Source organism: Bemisia tabaci, chromosome 6, assembly GCF_918797505.1.
Source record: "Bemisia tabaci chromosome 6, PGI_BMITA_v3".
In the NCBI taxonomy this organism is placed as follows: domain Eukaryota; kingdom Metazoa; phylum Arthropoda; class Insecta; order Hemiptera; family Aleyrodidae; genus Bemisia; species Bemisia tabaci.
This window is the reverse complement of record NC_092798.1, coordinates 17226998-17247242: the sequence shown is the minus strand read 5'-3', so window position 1 is coordinate 17247242 and position 20245 is coordinate 17226998. Positions and strand designations below refer to the sequence as shown.

The 20245-nt window shown below is 42.1% G+C and overlaps 1 protein-coding gene across 1 annotated transcript in view; it reads right to left on the bottom strand.

Moving 5' to 3' along the window:
• Nucleotides 1-19992, bottom strand: part of LOC140224742 (uncharacterized) — a 29597-nt gene extending 9605 nt beyond the window's left edge. The window contains 4 exon segments of the mRNA XM_072301207.1: nucleotides 7464-7560; nucleotides 9001-9104; nucleotides 10055-10151; nucleotides 19860-19992. Of these exon segments, the coding sequence (XP_072157308.1) occupies nucleotides 7464-7560; nucleotides 9001-9104; nucleotides 10055-10151; nucleotides 19860-19962 (401 nt within the window). The 5' untranslated portion in view covers nucleotides 19963-19992.
• Nucleotides 19993-20245: the final 253 nt, after the last annotated feature.

The following is a 20245-nucleotide window of genomic DNA, read 5'->3' as shown; positions in this document are numbered from 1 at the left end:
ATATTGACTTGCGGTTTGGACGAAACTTTCTAGAAAATTTAGAACAAGTTTCTTAGGAAGCTTTCCGGACCCCTCTTACGCCTCCCCCTCCAAGGTGTCTGTATCCGCGTGTTTCATGAAGAATTCCCTGATTTGCCCGATTTTCCAGACCGCCGCGCCGGTGACCCTGGATAAGGCCTGGCTGAGCCAATCACGAATGGAACCTTCTGTGACCATACTCTTATCTTAAGGAACTCTTGCATCGGCCGTAGCGCTTATCGTTGGGTCTAGAATTTTAGATGGCACCGATGCACAGTGGATCGAGTCAATGAGAGAGGTCGGACAAAATTTGTAAACTTTGGAAGCTTAACAGTACTTTCTCTCTGTAACACGAACTCAATGGACCGGCCGACTTCCTCGATGTAGAGAGATTCTCGTTATAACGGTCGTCGATATTTAATATAGGAAGTTCAAGGGACCGACCGATTTCCTGGTTACAGAGAGATTATCGTTGTCGAGAGTTGTAACAGAGAGAAAGTACGGCAACTTCGTTTATACAAAACATTGAAGTTTTAAAAATGGTCCCACCGGTTCACTGGAAAAAAACACATTGGATCTAGAGTCCAGACTCTTAAAACATCGACAAGAAAAAGTACTCTTGATTCAATCAGAATCTAGCTTAAAGAACCAAGCCTCTTAATTTAAGCGGATTTCGTTTTGATTCAAGCAAAAATCCGATTGAATCAATAGTATTTTTTCTTGTCAATGATTTCATGAGTCTGGACTCTGGATCCAATGAGTTTCTTTTTTCCAGTGTTTCTTCGTGTAGTTTTCTTCTTGAAGCACCCCATACTATTGTATTGGTACTAAAATGTGTGGAAATAAACATCAAAATTTGCAGTTTTAGTAAAAATTTCTTGTCCGACCTTTCGGCTTGACTCGATCCATCGTGCGACGCACAATACCGAAGAGCCGAGGCGAGGACGGAGCTCGGTGGAACTGCGCGGGGTTTCGGGAGTGCGGTGAGCTGGGCAGGCGCCACTCGGCAACGTGGTCGACCTTGGAGTGAAGTGTTGGGCAGTGGCGGCGGCGGCGGTGGCGGTGGCGGCGGCGGTGGTTGGGGTGTCGCAGCGGGCGCGCGGGGCCCGGGCCGCGAGAAGGCAATCAGTCCACGGTCCATGTGACGCATCACGTTCCACATGTCTCCGTTTCCCACTCCCGAGCGCCGAGTCGAAAAACGAAAAACGCCACCGACGGAAATCAGCGCGCAGTTCCGCCCCCCGGCCCCACCTGCCCCGCCTCGGCCCGGGTCCCCGAAATGAGTGACCTCAGCGTCGCGCCCGCCTTTGCCGCTCTTGGAATCAAACATTTTCGCGCCTTTTCCGTCGCGTCCGCCTTTGACACTCTCGGAAGGAAACATTTTCGCGCCTTCTTCATCGCGTCCGCGCACTCTCGGATTGAAACATTTTCGCGCCTTTTCCGTCGCTGCGCTAAGAAAGTTAGAAAGGCCTCCGTCAATTCCGCGAGCGCTGCTATGGGAGGGAAGATTTTGCATGCACGTGCGAGGAATTCGCGATTTAACCACTGATTCCTATGTAAACACGATGGAGCCACGGATTTTCTCTGAAATCAACTCTTAAGCTTAAAAAAGTTCTTAAAGTTGAGGCCGTAATGGACAGGATATCCTGTGCTACCCTAGGAGTCCACCACTACAGGGCGATCCAGGGTTAAACGGCCAGACTGGAGGAGTGTGATCCATAGGTCAAAATAAGAAGTTTTTGTTATAAATTGAAATTTCAAATTTTTTTTAGATCATTTATGAGTTCAGGGCATAAAATTACAGGGAAGTACACATTTCCATGAGATTTGGTTCACAAACGTTGCCGAAATTCAGAAAAAACAATTAACTTTCCAAAATTTTGGGGGAGGAGGGAGGGTGATAGCTCCGACTGGGGGCACTTTTGGAAAAAACTTTTTACAACAAAAATGTCTTATTTAAACTTAACCCATATAACACGCTCCTGATGCAATATGGCCGTTTAACTCTGGATCACCCTGTATATCAAGACAAACTCTAAATGCAAAGATAGAGGGCGAATACATCAGCAGGGTTGCCTTGGTTTTGGGGTTTTCTTTTTATCGTAGGAGTGCACTCGCCACGAAAAAATAAGAGGCGTGCCCAGAAATTTGTTTCCTAGAGGGAAAGGATGTCTGATGTCAAAAATTTACAAAAAACAGATCAAAGATGAAAGTCCCTTGAATTCCCAGAGAATGCCGTGTATGGGTTTAATCCCCTGTCTGCGTATCTGACCTACCAAAAGCGAGAACACCCCTACGCTCCGCACGCAAGGGGCGCACAAAAATCTCATAAGCGTTATATAGTTGTCTTAGAGAGGAAAACCTCCCCTTTCAATTGAGCCATTCATAAATTACGCACTGGTGTGGGAGGGTCGTGTCGAAAACTTTATGAGGGGTTGTGTGTGTACGTTATTCTCGATGCCTCTTAAGACCCTTTGAGGATGTTGAGTTCACAACGTGTTATGACATGATATCCGTACCATCGTAACACAGTCGTTGATGATAATAAGTAAGTAGCGGTGATATACGTATATTTTAAGGCAAGCACACCAAGTATATAGAGGATGGAATATGGTTTGGACTAAGTAGGTACGACAAGACATAGTTTTCCTCACGAAAGAACGTAACTACATTTCAGTGTTGCCAAATTTTCCCTCGCAAACAGCGATTATGACTGTAGAGTCTTGGGCACTTCTAACTGAAAATTTCACTGATTTTTCATCTGATCTCGCGGAAAATCAGAAAAATTTTGGACACAAATTGCACAATAGTACTTTTGGTAAACAATCGAATTGGTTGAGTCAATTTTGGTGGATTCAATTTTGCAACTTTGGAATGGAGTTACGCCCCTTTCGACAAAAGAACGCACTGCGACGAGTCAAATGTCTGCGACATTCGATGTGAGTGAACTGCTTCCCACTGTTTCGACTTAGCTTCCTAATTTTTCATTCCACTGGATCCAAGTCTTTTCGTCAAGCTAGATTTTTTCGGTCTCAAGGGGGCTCTTCCATTTCACGTGGTCAGTACAAAAGCAAGCGGGTCGTATCGTCGGGAAGTGCCTAAAATCATGCTCTAGAAAGCTTTAATAAAAAAAAAAAAATTTAAAAAAAAAAAACCTTCCGAGAGAAATAATAACCTGCACACCGTTGCGCCATCTCCGACCCAATACTCTCGCTTTAGCTAAATGTCTTGCTAATTATGACTGACTCACGAGTGAAGAAATAAGTTAGATTTCAATCTATTATCAGTGGCGTGGCATGCTTTCCGATAAAGTGATTGATTTGCCACTTGAACTTATGCAAAAGAGTCCATTAACAGCAAAAGCCGTTGTCCACAACGAACGCATAAATAATCGATGTTTTACTATAGCTTCAAATGGGGAAAGGGTATCCCAGGATAAGGGCACCAAAATGCCCCTCCTCACGGATTTTGAATTTAATGGTCTAAACCCCTTCAGGAGGTCCTAAAAACATGGTTTTGGGCAATTTTAACCTCCTGACCCCAACCACCCCCCCTCCAGCCCCGAAAAACCCATTTTTCGGGGAATTTTGGGGTATTTTCACGTTTTATTTCATATCTCCCGCGTTTTTCAATTAAAATGCACCAAAATTTCACCAAATGTACATCAGGGCAATCACATTCTTGGGTAAAAAAATCAAATTTATCGAAATATATTTAGACTCCGAAAAAAATTCGTGAAAATCGTAAATTTTCAATTTTTTTCAGATTTTAGCGGTTTAAAAAAAAATGAGGACACATACATTTTTTTTTATTGCCTTAAAATGTAGGTAATGTACCCAGTTGTTACCAAAAAAAATTTCAAGCCTTCACGCGTGGTGCGTCCCACCGAAAAAATGGTTTTTTTGGCGCCAAAACGGTCAAAATGGCTCTTTTGGCAACGGTTTACTCGCACGCTATCAAGATAGTAACACTAAAATCTCTAATTTTTGGTTTCAATGTTTCAAGAAACATGCCCTAGTATCGTCAGAAAAGGTTTCAAGTCGATCGAGTCCTTACGCCCCACGTAAAGTACCGGTTTTTGGCGCCAAAATGGTCAACATTCCTATTTCAGAAGAGGTTACTCGCCGTAGGGTGGCCCTTATTTTTGACTTTACGGAATTTAAAGTGCAGAGCCCTGCAAATGGTTTCATTTGATGAGAAAATAACTGGGAAAAAATAAAAATGGAGAAAAAAATATTTTAAAACGCGCCTCAAAGAGCCTAAAGTTCCGAGCGTGGCGTGCGAAGACGCGTTTTTTCGTCATTTTGCGAATTTTTTTTCTCCCGTTGAAATGTTTCTACGGCTTTGAAATTTTTGTAGGTAACATACTTTTTAGAGTACTTTACGAGAAAAATAATGAAATTTACCTCGCCAAATTTAAAATGCCCTTTTTACCTCATCAAAGTGGCCATGTCGTGCGATTTTGCCGATTTTCCCTTACAATCTACCCGCACGGCGCGCGGCGTGTCTTTTTTCCACCTTTAAATTGTTGCTTCGGTTTTGAAATTTTCTGAAGTAGGTATCACATATTTTATAGTAATTCACGAAAAAAATAACAACATTTACCTCGCTACTTTTAAAATACCCCATTTCCCCTTCAAAGTGGCCTCGTTTGGCTGCCAAAACTCGTTCAGGCAAACTGTGCCGCGGGAGAATTTTTATGAAAAATCGACGAAATCGCATGATGTATGACGGGCGAGGTAAATTTCATTATTTTTCTCGTAAAGTACTCTAAAAAGTATGTTACCTACAAAAATTTCAAAGCCGTAGAAACATTTCAACGGGAGAAAAAAAATTCGCAAAATGACGAAAAAACGCGTCTTCGCACGCCACGCTCGGAACTTTAGGCTCTTTGAGGCGCGTTTTAAAATATTTTTTTCTCCATTTTTATTTTTTCCCAGTTATTTTCTCATCAAATGAAACCATTTGCAGGGCTCTGCACTTTAAATTCCGTAAAGTCAAAAATAAGGGCCACCCTACGGCGAGTAACCTCTTCTGAAATAGGATTGTTGACCATTTTGGCGCCAAAAACCGGTACTTTACGTGGGGCGTAAGGACTCGATCGACTTGAAACCTTTTCTGACGATACTAGGGCATGTTTCTTGAAACATTGAAACCAAAAATTAGAGATTTTAGTGTTACTATCTTGATAGCGTGCGAGTAAACCGTTGCCAAAAGAGCCATTTTGACCGTTTTGGCGCCAAAAAAAACCATTTTTTCGGTGGGACGCACCACGCGTGAAGGCTTGAAATTTTTTTTGGTAACAACTGGGTACATTACCTACATTTTAAGGCAATAAAAAAAATGTATGTGTCCTCATTTTTTTTAAACCGCTAAAATCTGAAAAAAATTGAAAATTTACGATTTTCACGAATTTTTTTCGGAGTCTAAATATATTTCGATAAATTTGATTTTTTTACCCAAGAATGTGATTGCCCTGATGTACATTTGGTGAAATTTTGGTGCATTTTAATTGAAAAACGCGGGAGATATGAAATAAAACGTGAAAATACCCCAAAATTCCCCGAAAAATGGGTTTTTCGGGGCTGGAGGGGGGGTGGTTGGGGTCAGGAGGTTAAAATTGCCCAAAACCATGTTTTTAGGACCTCCTGAAGGGGTTTAGACCATTAAATTCAAAATCCGTGAGGAGGGGCATTTTGGTGCCCTTATCCTGGGATACCCTTTCGATAATCGATTATTCACGCTTCGTCATTGGCTATCATGTAACCACGAGCCAGGTAAAACTGGGAACTTTCTTTTTCCCCGAGGGTCCCCAAATTAAATCCACTGCCCTGCAAAACTTTTGATAGAAAAACACTCACACACGCCTGCGTTCAAAAAGTTATTTACTCTTACGCCGTGAAACCAGGGAACGTTAGCGAACAACTTGACCCCTGGAAACGAGTCGGACAAAATAACGCGTTTAATTACCCACTACCGCCGATAACGAGCTGAAGCCGCGACACTATAAAGCCGCGGCCACTAACGACAAGTGTTGACACACCATTAAAGAGCAAGTGCGCTTGATTTTTCGCGCGAAAACGAGGGTCGCGTCGGGATGCATCGATAATAGGGCGGGAGAGCGCGCCGAGGGGCGCCGGGCGGCGGGGGGCAGAGGGGGAGGGGCGGTAATTTCGTCATTTCATTCAGATGATCCCCGACCCTACCGCACAACCCTCGACGCGACGCCCGGTGAAACCGCGTAAATGCAACGGGGAACCAACGCGGTATCCGCGGTTTTTACTTAGCGGAGCTCTGCGCTCCCCTCCCCGAACAATACCCCGCGGCACCCTTCCGTGCGCTTGTTCGGGCTAATTCGAAGGCGCCAGAATCCGGTCCCCCCTTTGGGCCTGCATTCATGACGGAGTTTATGTATCGGTAATTACATCCCGGATTGCGCTCCGAGTAAATAATTCCGGTCGCGGTCCCGGCGAAAACACCGTTCTTGGACTTTTCCGAATCGTGATTTTATGACCGTGTTTCCCCTTTTCTCGGAGGCGTCCTCGAGTGCCCCGCTTCACGGGGTTGATCCCGTTTCAGATAAGTTTATCTTATAATCTTCTCCATTAGGTACCATTAATGGACTGCATATTGTGATAGATAAGGAAGCATAGGCGGACCGGGGGGGGGGGAGGGGCGTAGAAGATTTGCGCCCCCCTTCCCCCCAGGTTTGCCCGAAAAAAGAGGAGGAAAACGGGAAGGGAGGAAGAAGGAAGGAACGGAGGAAAGAGGAAAGAGAAAGACTCTTATATTTGGTAATTATTCATGGATGAGGAAAATATGAGGAGGAAGACGGAAGGAAGGAACGGGGGAAAAAAGAAATATGAGGAGGAAGACGGAAGGAAGGAACGGGGGAAAAAAGAAGAAAAGGCGCTTACATTTGGTAATTATTCATGACGAAATTGACTCAAATTGCATATTAGATGCTTTAAAATTCAAAAATTTCTGCGGGGGAGGCCCTCGCACCCCCTCCCCCCTTCGAGGTATCCGGAAACCGCCAATGAAAGGATGTAAGGAACTACTTCATCAGGCTCGCTTTAGAATCAGCAGGTGACATTCGTTTCCCAAATGCAGTGGGGGGGGGGGGGACATAATGGGCGTGCTCCCTCCCCTCCCCCTCCGTTTGCCCGAAAAATAGGAAGAAAAAGGGGGGGAAAAAAAGAAGAAAGGAACGGGGGAAAGAATCCAAAGATGTTCAATTCGAGGATTGGGTCACACAAAACCATATTAATTGGTATACAATTTAGTAATTATAACACATTTGAAAACTACAAATTGATTCAAATTTTAGGAATAGATAATTTTTGAATTATTAAATTTTAATTGCATTGCTTCCGACATCACCCTTCTCAGAGATAACGATGCGATATTAAATAACTTTTAAGGGAGATGAAACAGAATCTTACCTGTCATAGTATTCCAAAGACAAGCTAATGCTATCCTCGGGGGAATAAATCAGTCTATCAACGTCCACTCCTCTAGCTTCCGGATGCAAATGCAGATCTGTCAAAAGACCAAATAAAAAACATTTAGTAAAATTAAACGGAATGGGTTCCAAAATGGTAGTCCCCATTTCGTGCAGAATGGGCGAGTTGCGCTAGTCATACAACAATCAAGTCTTAATGGTTTCAGCGAAAAGATGGGCAAAAAAGACAGAAGTGCAAGTAAGTAGTATTCGATTGCGACCAAATTATTGAAGTCCCCCTAAAAATTTTGAAAGCTGAAAGAATTTTTTTCAAGGTTTTCAGATTTTCAACTCTAAAGGAATAATACGACTTCGGCATACATCCTAAAATTATCTGAAAAATTTAACAAAATTTTGATAAGCGTAATGTATTCTAAGTCTCCGTTATTTTCTATCTTCTTTTTCAGATGACGGTAGATTGATGCAGTGAACAGATATTTTCCACGGAACTAGACGTGTTACGGTAGCAAAGCTGGTGCAGAAATTATTGTTAGAGGTCATAATTTGTAACCATGATACGTCCACGGGATTTACACTACAAGTAACACTCAATCCCCGATTCCCCAAAAAATGGATCATAAAAAAAGCATTATCGAATTATTGGCCTCCCACGTGAAGTAAACTTAATTTTACGATCAGTAGGTTATGAGCGGATATGCTGAGTGTCGATGGCGCTGACATTTGCACAGAGCGAAGTGATCTAATTTTAACCGCCTCGTTACTGAAGTGGCTTGGCGTGCTTCACAAAGAATCGAATGATCTGCATTTGAGCCCATAGTAAAGGATCGATTTGTGAAGGTGTTCGCAACGAACGACTTACTAATCGATTTTTTATCATAGTCTCGAATGGGAAAATATCGATATCCAATGATTCACGTCTCGCCACTGCTCGTTAAATGGTCACCTGCAGATAGTGCTATACTCAACCGTGCTAAGGAAAAACGCCGTGTGAACATTCGAGAGTTGCCAAATTTCCTTCAATAAAACGTTCATTTTTGAGGAAAGTTATTAATATTTTTCCTCGAAATTTTCAGGAACTTCAGGCAAAATTGCGAACAAAATTATCTGAAAAATTGGAAGGAAAATATTCAGAAGTTTACCAGGAAATTTGTGTTAAATGAAAGGTAATTTGGCAACGCCTGATGGCTCATACGGCGTTGCCAAATTTCCTTTGATAATACAAGAATCCCCTGATAAACTTGTGAATATTCTTCTTCCATTTTTGAGATAATTTTGTTCGCAATTTCACCTAAAATTCCTGAAAATTTCAAGGAAAAATATTCATAACTTTCCACAAAAATAAACATTTTATCGAAGGAAATTTGGCAACGCTCGAATGTTCATACGGCGTTCTTTCTTAGCACGGCAGAATAACCAGTAGCGGATGGCGGAAGGTCGGGAACGTGCTATCATTTATGGAACACTCTTCACCAAGATGTAAAATAATAATGATAAAAAACAACAAACTGATAACATACCTCTAAAACGGTTCTTTTGGTAAAATTCTTGTCTCCTCCGCATTTCTGAGTGAAATAGTCCAGGCACTAGTTTGTAGACAATGTCTTGCCGTGTTTTATCTGGCCTGAAACAGTTTTAAAGGTTAAACACCTCGTTAGAAAATTAGAGCCGTCATAAAGCTATTATGTTTTTTCTAATGGTGCGCCGAAAAATTCGCCAAAGCTGCTTCCTTCGTAAACTTGAAAGGATCTTCTCAGGATTCGATCAATTTTGAAATACACTGAAAAAATATACGGTAGATTCAACCATTCTCTGACACGGTGATACAAGTATACGGTAATATACACCAGATTTTACGGTAGCAATCACCATATTACGGTAAGCATCACCAAAGTTCTTGGAAATACCATCATAATTCTGGTTATTTTCATCAAATAGTATCACTGTGTAAAAAATCAAGTAGACTCATAGTAGATGTTAACATACTTTTTTTCATTGTAGACGAAAGTGCGAGTTCGGATTCGATATAAGAGTACAACTTAAAGGTCCTTAAAACTCATCATTAACAATTACATAGCTGAATTAGAATTCCACTGAATTACTAGTTTTAATTAAGCCCTGCAATTCAAGGAACGCTGATGAAGAGAAATGTGATGAGCTGAACAAGAACCTTTGGGTAGATCGACGAGAGACAACAATTTCGCATGTATACGAAACGGATTTACTGGAGTTAACAAAGTGACCTTGCATTTGTACGTAATATCATACATTCGTGTGGTAAAACTACTTCTACGGCTGTAACTAAGACTAAAAAACTCTTCACTGTTCAGTGAAAAACGATTTTCAGCGTTTCGCTGGTTTACATGTTAAAATTAATTTTTGTCATAAAATTATTTTTAGAATTTCTGAATTAAAAGCCTCGATTTTCATTGTTGTAAATTTTGCTTAACTTGATCTCAAAAAAATGAAAAAAAAAAAAAAAGACTCAAGATCAGAGACTGACTTTTCATAAAATTAGACTTGAAAACTTGCAGGGATAAGTGAAAATAGCTATGATTTAAAGGCAAAACTTACTTCAGACTTAAATGCGGCTTGCTGGTGTTTATGGGCACTTGACACTTTGGGCAATAATTCTTCGCCTCTAGGTAGAGAATAATACAACTCCGACAAACTGAAACAAAAGAGTATAATTATGCATCAGCATATTCAGAACGCCATATTTTAAACACGATCTTGAAAAGCACGGAACGCTATTTCAACCCAAAACGACACAACGCGAAGAATAAAGGAAGGCGGAATATATGAAGTTGGGTTTGAACCCGATAGGCAACTATTTTAACTCCACAGTGGGCCGGATTGTATACACTAGATTTTGCGGGCGAAATCTGAAGAAATTAAAGTTAGATATGAATGTGATATGTATTAAATCTGGAAATAGAATTTATTCAGTTTTGCATCAATAAGACGGACACGGCGACACGGATCTAAACTGACTGAAGTCAAAAACCAGGAGCTGCAGTGCTGCACCCCGCAAGCGTAGGCGTGTGAACCGGGGGGTCGAGGGCCTTGGGGGTGCATCTGTTTTCCGTCTTTCGGGTAAAACGACGGTGATGCTGCGTTGCCAGATTAATTATTGCGTGTCTCCAACGGGCCCCCTCAAGAGTTAATCTGATTCTTGCTCGATGTGACCAAGATGCTCTGTTGAAGTGTCACGTTGAGCTGCAATCGTTTTCAGATGTCAACTAAGGGCTGATGTTTACGATCCACCATTCAGTGCTACATGTATGAAGCAGGTTGGCAAAATTTCATGAAAAGTAAGATAGTATGTTGGAGTTTTTTGCCAACGTGCGTTACAAATACAGCTGTAAACCTCAATACAGAGGGAAAAAGCTCATATGAGCACAGTTTTCCCTCAAAGAGATATGCTGTTTGAAAAATAAGATTTTGAAATTTCATGAGAAATATTTCATGAAATTTGTTAATTCATGAGAGATCTGGGCAAATGGTGCTTCCTTTTCATGTTCCGCAAAATGTAAAAAATGTGACTTTCTTCTATTTTCGTGTGTATGAGTGCGGGTTGCATATTCTAGCCCCTGAAAAATATGAAATCTTTCACAGCCTCGTGAAATTTCGCTGAAATTTCCATTCTTTCATTTCTTTCTTACGTCTCATGCCATCCTGTGTCGGATGATTTCGATTCAATAGAGGGCAATGGAAAATGACGAGATGAATTTTAAATTTAAATCGTATGTTACTTAAATTAACTTGTTGATGGAGAGAGAGATTATGGGATAATACTTATTTCGCTTCACTTGGAGAAGACAAGAGCCTGAAATATTAGCGCTTTATCGAAAAATTCAGTCCAATCATTCAATCTTCTTCTCATAATCAAGTAAAACCTTGGCTGAATTGCATTTCTTTGAACTTTCTCGATAATGGGTCAGTTGCGCTGGTCACAGAATCATATTTTGATGCTTGATTCTTGGGGATTAGCTAAAAATAAGAAGATCCGTCCAAAAAGCAACTTCTATACTTTAAATATCAAGCAAGATTTCGCTTTGAAAAAAATCGGTTTATGACGTCATCCACCGCAGTAGTGACGCCCTCGGTTTCTTCAAACTCGATGTTATCAATCTGTGAGACACACATTTGCACTGGGTTACTAAAAATGAAACTTGGCTGCCAGCAAGGTAAAAGAAACCAAGGAAGTCACTATCGCGGTGGATGAAGTCAAGTCATAAACCGAATTTTTCAAAGCGCGATACTTCGGTTGATACAGATCTCATTTCTTTCAGATAATCTACAAGAACCAAGCATCAAAACATGATTCTGTGTGACCAGCGCAACTGATCCATTCGCGGATCAAGCAAATTGGCAACATTGTTTTTTTTCCATTTAAACCTACGGAGATGTATCGATTCGAGAGGCCAGGTGCTCCGACAAGAATCGATTAATAAACATCGGTTTAAATGGAGGAAACCTGAACGCCAAATTGCTGAATCCACCTCTGAACTGACCCATTCCCATCAGACTGGCGGAAACGCGAATATCCGAGGGAGGATTGGTCCGCGGAACCTCCTACACTATTGCTTAAATTCTTAGTACGAAGTCTCTAAAAGATAAAGCTCCTACGGGCTCATTGTTGAAATAGATAGACAAAGCGATAGACAAAGATGACAAAAAGGAGATGAAGAGATCCTATTGGTGGAAGCGGGTAGTTGCAATGGACAGAAAAGGTAGGCAATAGACTAATATTAACAACCCACGAGAGACTTATAAGTTGGTCTATATGAGAACCAATCATTTCAACCAATAGAAATAATAGAATCACTCCATACTCCTTGTGTCTGCTTTGTCTATCGTTATGTCTATCTATTTCAACAATCAGCCCGCTGCACCCCCTGCAAACTTTAGAGTCGAAATGCCTCCTCTCCGTGTTAAAAATTTCGACCAGAATCCTGGCAAAAAAAAAAAAAAAAAAACGAGCCACCCCAGCACCAGCAACTCCAGAATCAGGCATCGGCTTAATGAACCGCGAGGACTCCTAATTGACGATTAAAATTCATGCTGGAATTTACGCGTAAGGTCGTGGAAAGCGGGGTAACACCGAGGATGGGAGGGGGGGGGGGGGGGGTTTAATATTTAATTAGCGAGGATGACCCAGTGTTCCCGACAGCGCGGCGTGGTGCCGTTTCGGGCTGCAGCAGCGTTGCTGCGGCCCCGTCGAGGAAGAACGACCTAACTCCCGCGGGAAGCGTGGGGTGGATACGCGGTTTGGCGGGATCCGGGGAGCTGCCCGCGAGTCGCGACCCTCCGACGCTCCCCTCCCTTTCCATCCCCACTCTCTCCGTTTCATTATCAATCCTCTGCTCCGGCCATGTTGCCGCCTCCTCCGATATTCCCGATTTTCCGCGCGCGGCGGAGGGAATAGCGTGTTACATTCATGCTTCCATGCTCAGGTAAAGAGCAGTACGTGAGCGGTAAAGAGCTGTGGATTACTACTCGGAGTCGGGAACGGACGCGACCCATTCCAGTGGCGTGGCGTGAATTGCGATGTATCGATTTGTATGCCATTTAAACCTATGGTAAAGAATCGATTATTAAGGTGTTCGCTGCGAAGACCCTGTTTATCGATCCTTTTCCATGGGTTTAAATGGAATAACAATCGATATATCGCAAAGCACGCCACGCCACTGACCCATTCCACTGCCGAGACTCCTTTTCGCGGCTTTCCAATTTTTAAGACCCTTTTTCGAGGCCTTTCCTTTTATACCCCACTGGAAAAAAACACATTGGATTTAGAGTCCAGACTCTTGAAAACATTGACAAGAAAAAATAGTCGCGATTCAATCGGATTTATGCTTGAATCAAAACGAAATCCGCTTAAATTAAGAGGCTTGGTTCTTGATTTAAGATAGATGCTGATTTAATCAAGAGTACTTTTTCTTGTCGATGTTTTTAAGAGTCTGGACGCTAGATCGAATGTGTTTTTTTTCCCCCAGTGCTTTCCATTTTTACCGGTGGCGTAGCGTGCTTCGCAATAAATCGATGGATCTGCCATTTAAATCTATGGGAAAGGATCGATAAACAGGGTGTTTCGCACCGAACATCTCAATGATCATTATTTACCGTAGTTTCAAATGGGAAAATATCGATTACCGATTATTCACGCCTCACCACTGATTTTGACACGAGACCGATCGTGTAGTTAAAAGGTCTCTGACACCCTGATGGTATAGGAGGCTGCTTGAATAAAATTTTCGAAATTATCAGAGCTGGTACCCTGAAAGTCGTCAAGAATGGCCGGTTAGGTTGTGGCTACGGTACAACTCTGCCGTGAAGTTTTCAGAAAATGGGCTCGGTAGAGTCTGAGCGGAAAGTTTTATTCGAAGAAGCCTCCGTTCTTTGTCAAATTGTCATTATTCATCCGGAAGACTCTCATAAATTGTTCGGATGATCAAAAACAGACGATTTTCAAGAATACAAAAAAGTTCGTTTTCGTGTTAGGCAAGACAGCCGTAAGTGCATTTGTCTGCGTGTTTTTCATGGGTTTTGTATTTTGGACACTAGACATCCTTCTAAAGTTAGAAATTGGCAGAAAAAGGCGGCATTTTAATGATGCGTACTACTCTCGTTGGCTCTCTGGCGGAATCAAGTGTCTTACGGCTCTATTGTCTGAAACAAAGTCAAACATTTGCGCACTTGCGGTTTTCTCACATCGTTTTTATCCAAACAAGAAGTTTTAGTAGCATCAGAGATTTCGACTAAATCAGATGTGACGGTTTTTGAAGAAGACTCGATTTCGAAAATTTGTAAGTTACGACTCGCTTCACTATCACGGTGGAATTGCAGTTTACAAAGTTAGACCGCAACACTCGCACCCTTGCGGTGGGATCGGTTTTACAGAAGTCAGACTTTTTAAAACCACCGCACCGTGGCAAGAAATCAGTCCTGCACAGCCCATCCACGTTGCCAGCTCTTAGTAAACAGAGGGCTTGCGTAAGAGACACAAAAAGGGTTGGTAAATTGGAGTCACCCAACTTTTTTGCGCCCCGAACCTGCCGCTACAGGGCTGAGACACAACCGAGGCGAGACATGTTGCGGCCCTAAACTGCGGGCAGGGAGAGGACGCAAAAAAGTGTAGTAATAACATCAAGAAATTGATCCACCTGTCTTGAGACACCGACACAAACTCGTTTTTTCGGTAAATGATTGATAATCATGAATAGTGTTCTTGCTGATACCGTACATCGCACGCTTGAAAACGCTGCGAGATTCAATCTGAACTGGACGTGTTACTCCAGATTACTGTAATTTGGGCCGCGTTAAGCAGAAAGGAACCAAACCACATCAGCTGTTGCCGGATTTAACCTAGCGATTCAATTTTTTACATGAAAACTGTTGAGAGGATTTTTGTGCAAATTTCAGTAAATTTCCTGCATAGTACAAAGCAAATGCTTTAAAATTGTCAAAGGAATCCGCACAATAGTTCTCTGATAAAAAATCAAAATGCCCAGTTGAATTTGGCAATAGCTGATGTGGCTTGGTTCCTTTCGGCCATACGCGGTCCATTTTTCAGCGTGCGTATAGATGGAGCGTTGGGCTAAAAACACGATTCGGAAAAATACGCACTTTCCCCCTGGCAGTAATGCAATGAGAGAATGCTCGCATCAACATGAATATGTCCCCTCTGTTTTTCTGAGAAAGCAGTGGCGTGGCGTGAATTGCGATGAATCGATTGTTCTGCCATTTAAACCTACGGTGAAGAATCGATCGTTAAGGTGTTCGCTGCGAACACCCTGTTTATCGATCCTTTTCCATAGGTTTAAATGACATAACAATCAATTTATCACAAAGCACACCACGCCACTGTGAGAAAGGTGTCGCTGAGGGGCTGTTAGGGTACTTTCGGCGGCCCGAAATGTCTGTAATGCCGTCGTTCTGAAGAGAAAAAACCGTGCGAGCGATCGATCAAGATGAGTAACGAAGCCGGTAAACTGGGCGGTCTGCTTTGAGCGGGGGGAAAATATGCGGGAGTGAGAGCCTCCGTCGACTGTCCCACCCACCGGCCGACGCGACGCTCGCGGTCGGGGGATGTTTCGCTGTGTGAGTGTGAGTGTGTTTGTGCCGCGTGTCCATAAAATACTTTAAAATGCGACTTCCCCCGATTACTTGATACTCCTTTTTGTCGGCCTCGTAATTAGGGGGTGGAATAATGTATTATCAACCATTGTTCTAGCTTTCAACCCCTCACTGGAAAAAAACTCTCTTGGGTCCAGAGTCCCAGACTTTAAAAAAAATACTATTGGGGCCGTTCGAGTATTCTGTTACGCACTTAGGGGGAAGGAGGAGATATACGGTGCGTTACAAGGGGGGATGGGAGTCAAGCCCAGCGATACGTAACAAATATGAGCAGAGGGGGAGGGGGGTTGGAACTTGGGGGGAAACGTGCGGAAAATTGAAAATCCGCCCTTCCCGAATATATTTTGTGAACGGGGGGGGGGGGGGGGACGGGCCAGCGTTACGTAATTCAAAAGAGGGGTGGGGTGAAGGGCTGCGTTACGGATGCGTTACAAAAGGAGGAGGGTCCAAAATTTGGAAAAAGTGCGTTAAGTAATACTTGAACGGCCCGGCCCCTTGGTCCTTGGTTCAATCGGATTTTTGCTTGAATCGAGAGCCAAGCCTCTTCATTTAAGCGGATTTCCTTTGGACTTAATTCGCTTGAATCGAAGAGTATTCTCTCGGGCCAATTTTTTTAGAGTCTGGACTCGGAGGGATCCAAGAGAATCATTTTCCAGCATTCTCTCCTTCAGTAAACGCTTTTTGAAATGGACACGGAAAAAACGAGCTTGCATCGGAGACACAAGACGAGTGGGTCAATCCATTGGCGTACCTAACTTTTTTGCATCCCACACTTGCCGGTTCAGTTTCGAGCTGAGAGACGTAAACGGAGTATGTTTCAGCCCCTAACCGCAACGAGGGTCGAGGGATGCAAAAAAGTAAGGTAGATAACGCCGTAGACTTACCTGTCTTGTGTCTTCGACGCAAACCGTTTTCCCTGTACAACCTCATGACCGCGTAAAAATTAGGAGTTACTTATAAACAGTCATGAAAAAACCGTTTTGCGTCAGACACATTCAATAATCTTCCCTGCGTCATATCTATCCCAGTTTACGTGGACGCAGGAGAGGTTAAGGAACGCCCACTCGTTGACCTATCCGAAATCTGTCTCCTACGCAAGTTTTTCTTTCCGCGTGGGGATTTATACGTCGCAAGAGATCTAATATCACCGTTCAAGTTATTTCTGCGGGGAGAATCGAGTAAAAGTTACTGGACGTTTTGCTCCGATAGTCATTAAAAGCATGAAGATTACGATGAAAGTTGTGCATCCTGCTGCGGAAATCACGTTCAACTTACATGGGGGATGCAACTATTTCAACTCCTGAGCCGCTCAAATTGCATCCATCGAACTGAAGGCGAACTGGATTTCTCACGCCCGTTTTCAATTATTCAGTTATGAGCGCGAGAGGGGCGCTAACATCCTAGCTTTTGCAAACAAAATGGCGTAACGCTCTCCTGGACCCCCCTCCCGTTACGTAATTTAAGAATGGTCCCTGGATAGAAACGAGTGGTTGGAAAGAATCGATTTAATACGTACACGAAAGATTGATTGGCTGATGTTTATTTCCATCAAAAATTAACAAGCTGTACAAGTGCGCTCAACTAGACATATTTTTAAAGGGAATTTAGAGGTGCCAACAGCTGTCTTGCGAAGGATCGAGGGGAGGGGTTGAAAACCAAAATAAGTGGATAATAATGTAATTAATGGGCACCGCTTTGGGAGAAAACTCACGACTCGTAAACGTTGTGCGCTGCCGTGTTAAGGTAAAACGATGAACGAAAATTCGCACGTTGCTAAATTTCCTTCAATAAAATACACATTTTCTGGAAAATTAATGAATTTTTCCATTCGAATTTTTCAGAAAATTTTATCTGAAACTCACTGTACGTAAAAATTTCGAGGAAAAAACTAGTAGTCATCTAAAAAATAAATTAATAACTGGCTTCTATGCATCCCTCGGGTTTCAGTTCTGTCGTGAAAATTTCCACTTGTAAAATAGAAAACTGACGAGGATATATTAATTATTCATTAGGTATCGTAACACTTTCATTAAAAGATATGAAATAGTGGAACATTTCTTCTAAAAAAGACGAGTATCTTCATAAACATAAACACGTAAATAGAAAAGCTGTGACGACAAAGCAGAGTCGTGCAGTTCTCAATTTTTTGAAGCAATCCAAATATATGTACTTCTCGCAATTTAATCTAGTACCTGTGAGAACTTCAAGGGAAAATATTCATAATGAAGCGCTGGGTGTAGAAGGGGCATTTCTTGGTTGCGGTTTCTCAGGATTTCCGTACAGTTTCATGTACTATACTTAATTAACGCAAATTCATGCGATCCTTTAAAACTTTTACTGAATTTTTCTTGTGATTTTAAAATGATGAAAACTAACATCTCAGAAGTTTCATCATTTTAGTTTCCTCCCCAAAATATATATTAGCGATAGAGATTCTACAACACCGCAACCACGAAATGCCCTTCTGCACCCAACTCCTCCAATACTCTAGAGCATAAATTGTTTATTCGGTGTAGTTTGGCAACTTTTAAAAATTCATACAGCGCTTTTCATTAAGCTGTAGGTATGTCATAAAGGATAAAGCGAGAGAAAAATATTCGAGTGAGAGGAATTGACCAGGCAGCGATAGAAAAAGAAAGCGCGGCACTAAGCGCTGACGAGACCTGTAAATTCCTTTTAAAGTAGGGACAACTTGGCAACATCATTATGTATTTTGTGCCTCCTTTTAATGCGTGTGCTTTCCTCCTTCACTCGGAATGGGGGAGACACAAAGCACTTACCACTTGCACTCACGGGAGTTTACTTCTACATGAACCATGACTAGCGTTAACTAGTCGTACCACAATGGCGTCCTGTCCCTCCACTCAGCCGATTGGCTTAGGGGGTGGGGATCGATTACATTCAAATTTTCGCATTACAAAATCTCAGATTGGAGGGATAACCTATTGCAACTTTCCCCCGTGTCTTACGTATAAACTTCGTGGTATGATTACAATTTTACTGGGTGATAATAAGTCGTTTCCCGGACGAAGGAACATAACTTCATTCCAAGGTTGCAAAATTGACTACAGCAATTTAATTTTTTTGAATGATGCACCTGTGCGATTTTCGTCCAAAATTTTCTTGATTTTTACATGGAATCAGAGAAAAAGTCAGTGAACTTATCAGTAAGAAATGCCTAAGATTCTCCGGATAAAAATGAAATTTGCGAAGGGCAATTTGGCAACATAGAAATGTAGTTACGTTCCTTCGTTGGGGAAACAGCGAATGATTTCATGTTTCTTCGCTATTTTTTACAAGACTTAAACAGTGGAAATTAAACTTTCAATTGATGCATCTAGCGTCAGACGCGAGATGAAAAACTCCGTGAGTTGCAAACTATACTGCGCGGGTGATACGTGATATCTTCGTTTTCCGGACGGAAACACGTAAATGCATTTCAATTTTGTAAAATTCCTCCTCAAGACCCGTAAGTATTTTGTTAGAAAACTGTTCGGAATTTCTACCTAGCTGCAAGTTTCGCCAATTTTTCCTCTGAAAGGCACAAAGCAGCAAAATTTTAGACAGAAATTTTCAGGCGGTTATATATTTTTGGTAGAAGAAAAAATGAGCCAATTTTGGAACTAAGGAGTGAGGGAACGTTTATCCGTCAGGGCAAACGATGTGTCAAAACGGATAAAATATAGTTACGATGCTTTATGCTTTAGAGTGACTGATTTTTAGTTGAAAACTTAATCAATTACTTTCTTTTCAATAAAGCTTTTGTTTGGGCTGGTTATACCTTTGGTAGAAGAAAAATTGAGCCAATTTTGGAATCCTTAAGTAGAAGAAGCGTTCGTCCGTCTGGGACAACGATGTCAAAATGGATAAAACATAGTTATGGCCCTTTGCTTTAGAGGTACTGATTTTTCGTTATAAATTTCATTAAATACTATCCATTTTCTTTTAGTCTTCTGTTTTGGCTGGGGGAGGATTTGTTTTCATCGGCTTACCCTTCACAAATAAACCAAATAAAATAACTTAATAACTAAACTAAATAAAAGGGGACGGAGGAAGCGCAGCATCGTTTTTCGGAGGCTTTGATATACCGGAGTCTTGGGATGCCTCAGCGAGGGGACTGCATCCCTGCGAGCGGAATTAAATTTTCAGCGGACGCGTTCCGGCATCAGATCAATACAAACATATATATATTTATGATAAAAGAGAAGAGGGATGCAAATAGGATGGGGAGACTTACACGAGTGGAGGCATTCTTTGATGGCGGTGGCATCGATGAAGTAGCCGTGGCAGAGGACGCACACCAGCTCCGGATTAACATCCGTCAGCTTCACTCCGGGCATCCTGGCGCCTTTTTAAGCACTGTTTTATCTGCAACAAGTCAAATTCAGTGGGTCAGTTCATTTAAAGGTATCTCATAATTCATAGAGGCATCGTCTCATACAAAAATAAGGGTCCCGATTCTGGCCGCTACGCGGCCTAACCCCCAGAGAGCGCTTTGCGCTCTTTGATGGCCCACTTCGCAGGCCCCCGTGAATCAATCTTAATTAATTTAAATTAATTCATCTGCAGCGAGCTCATCTAAGAACTGTATCCTACCGGTGGTCACAAAAATCATGAAAGTCG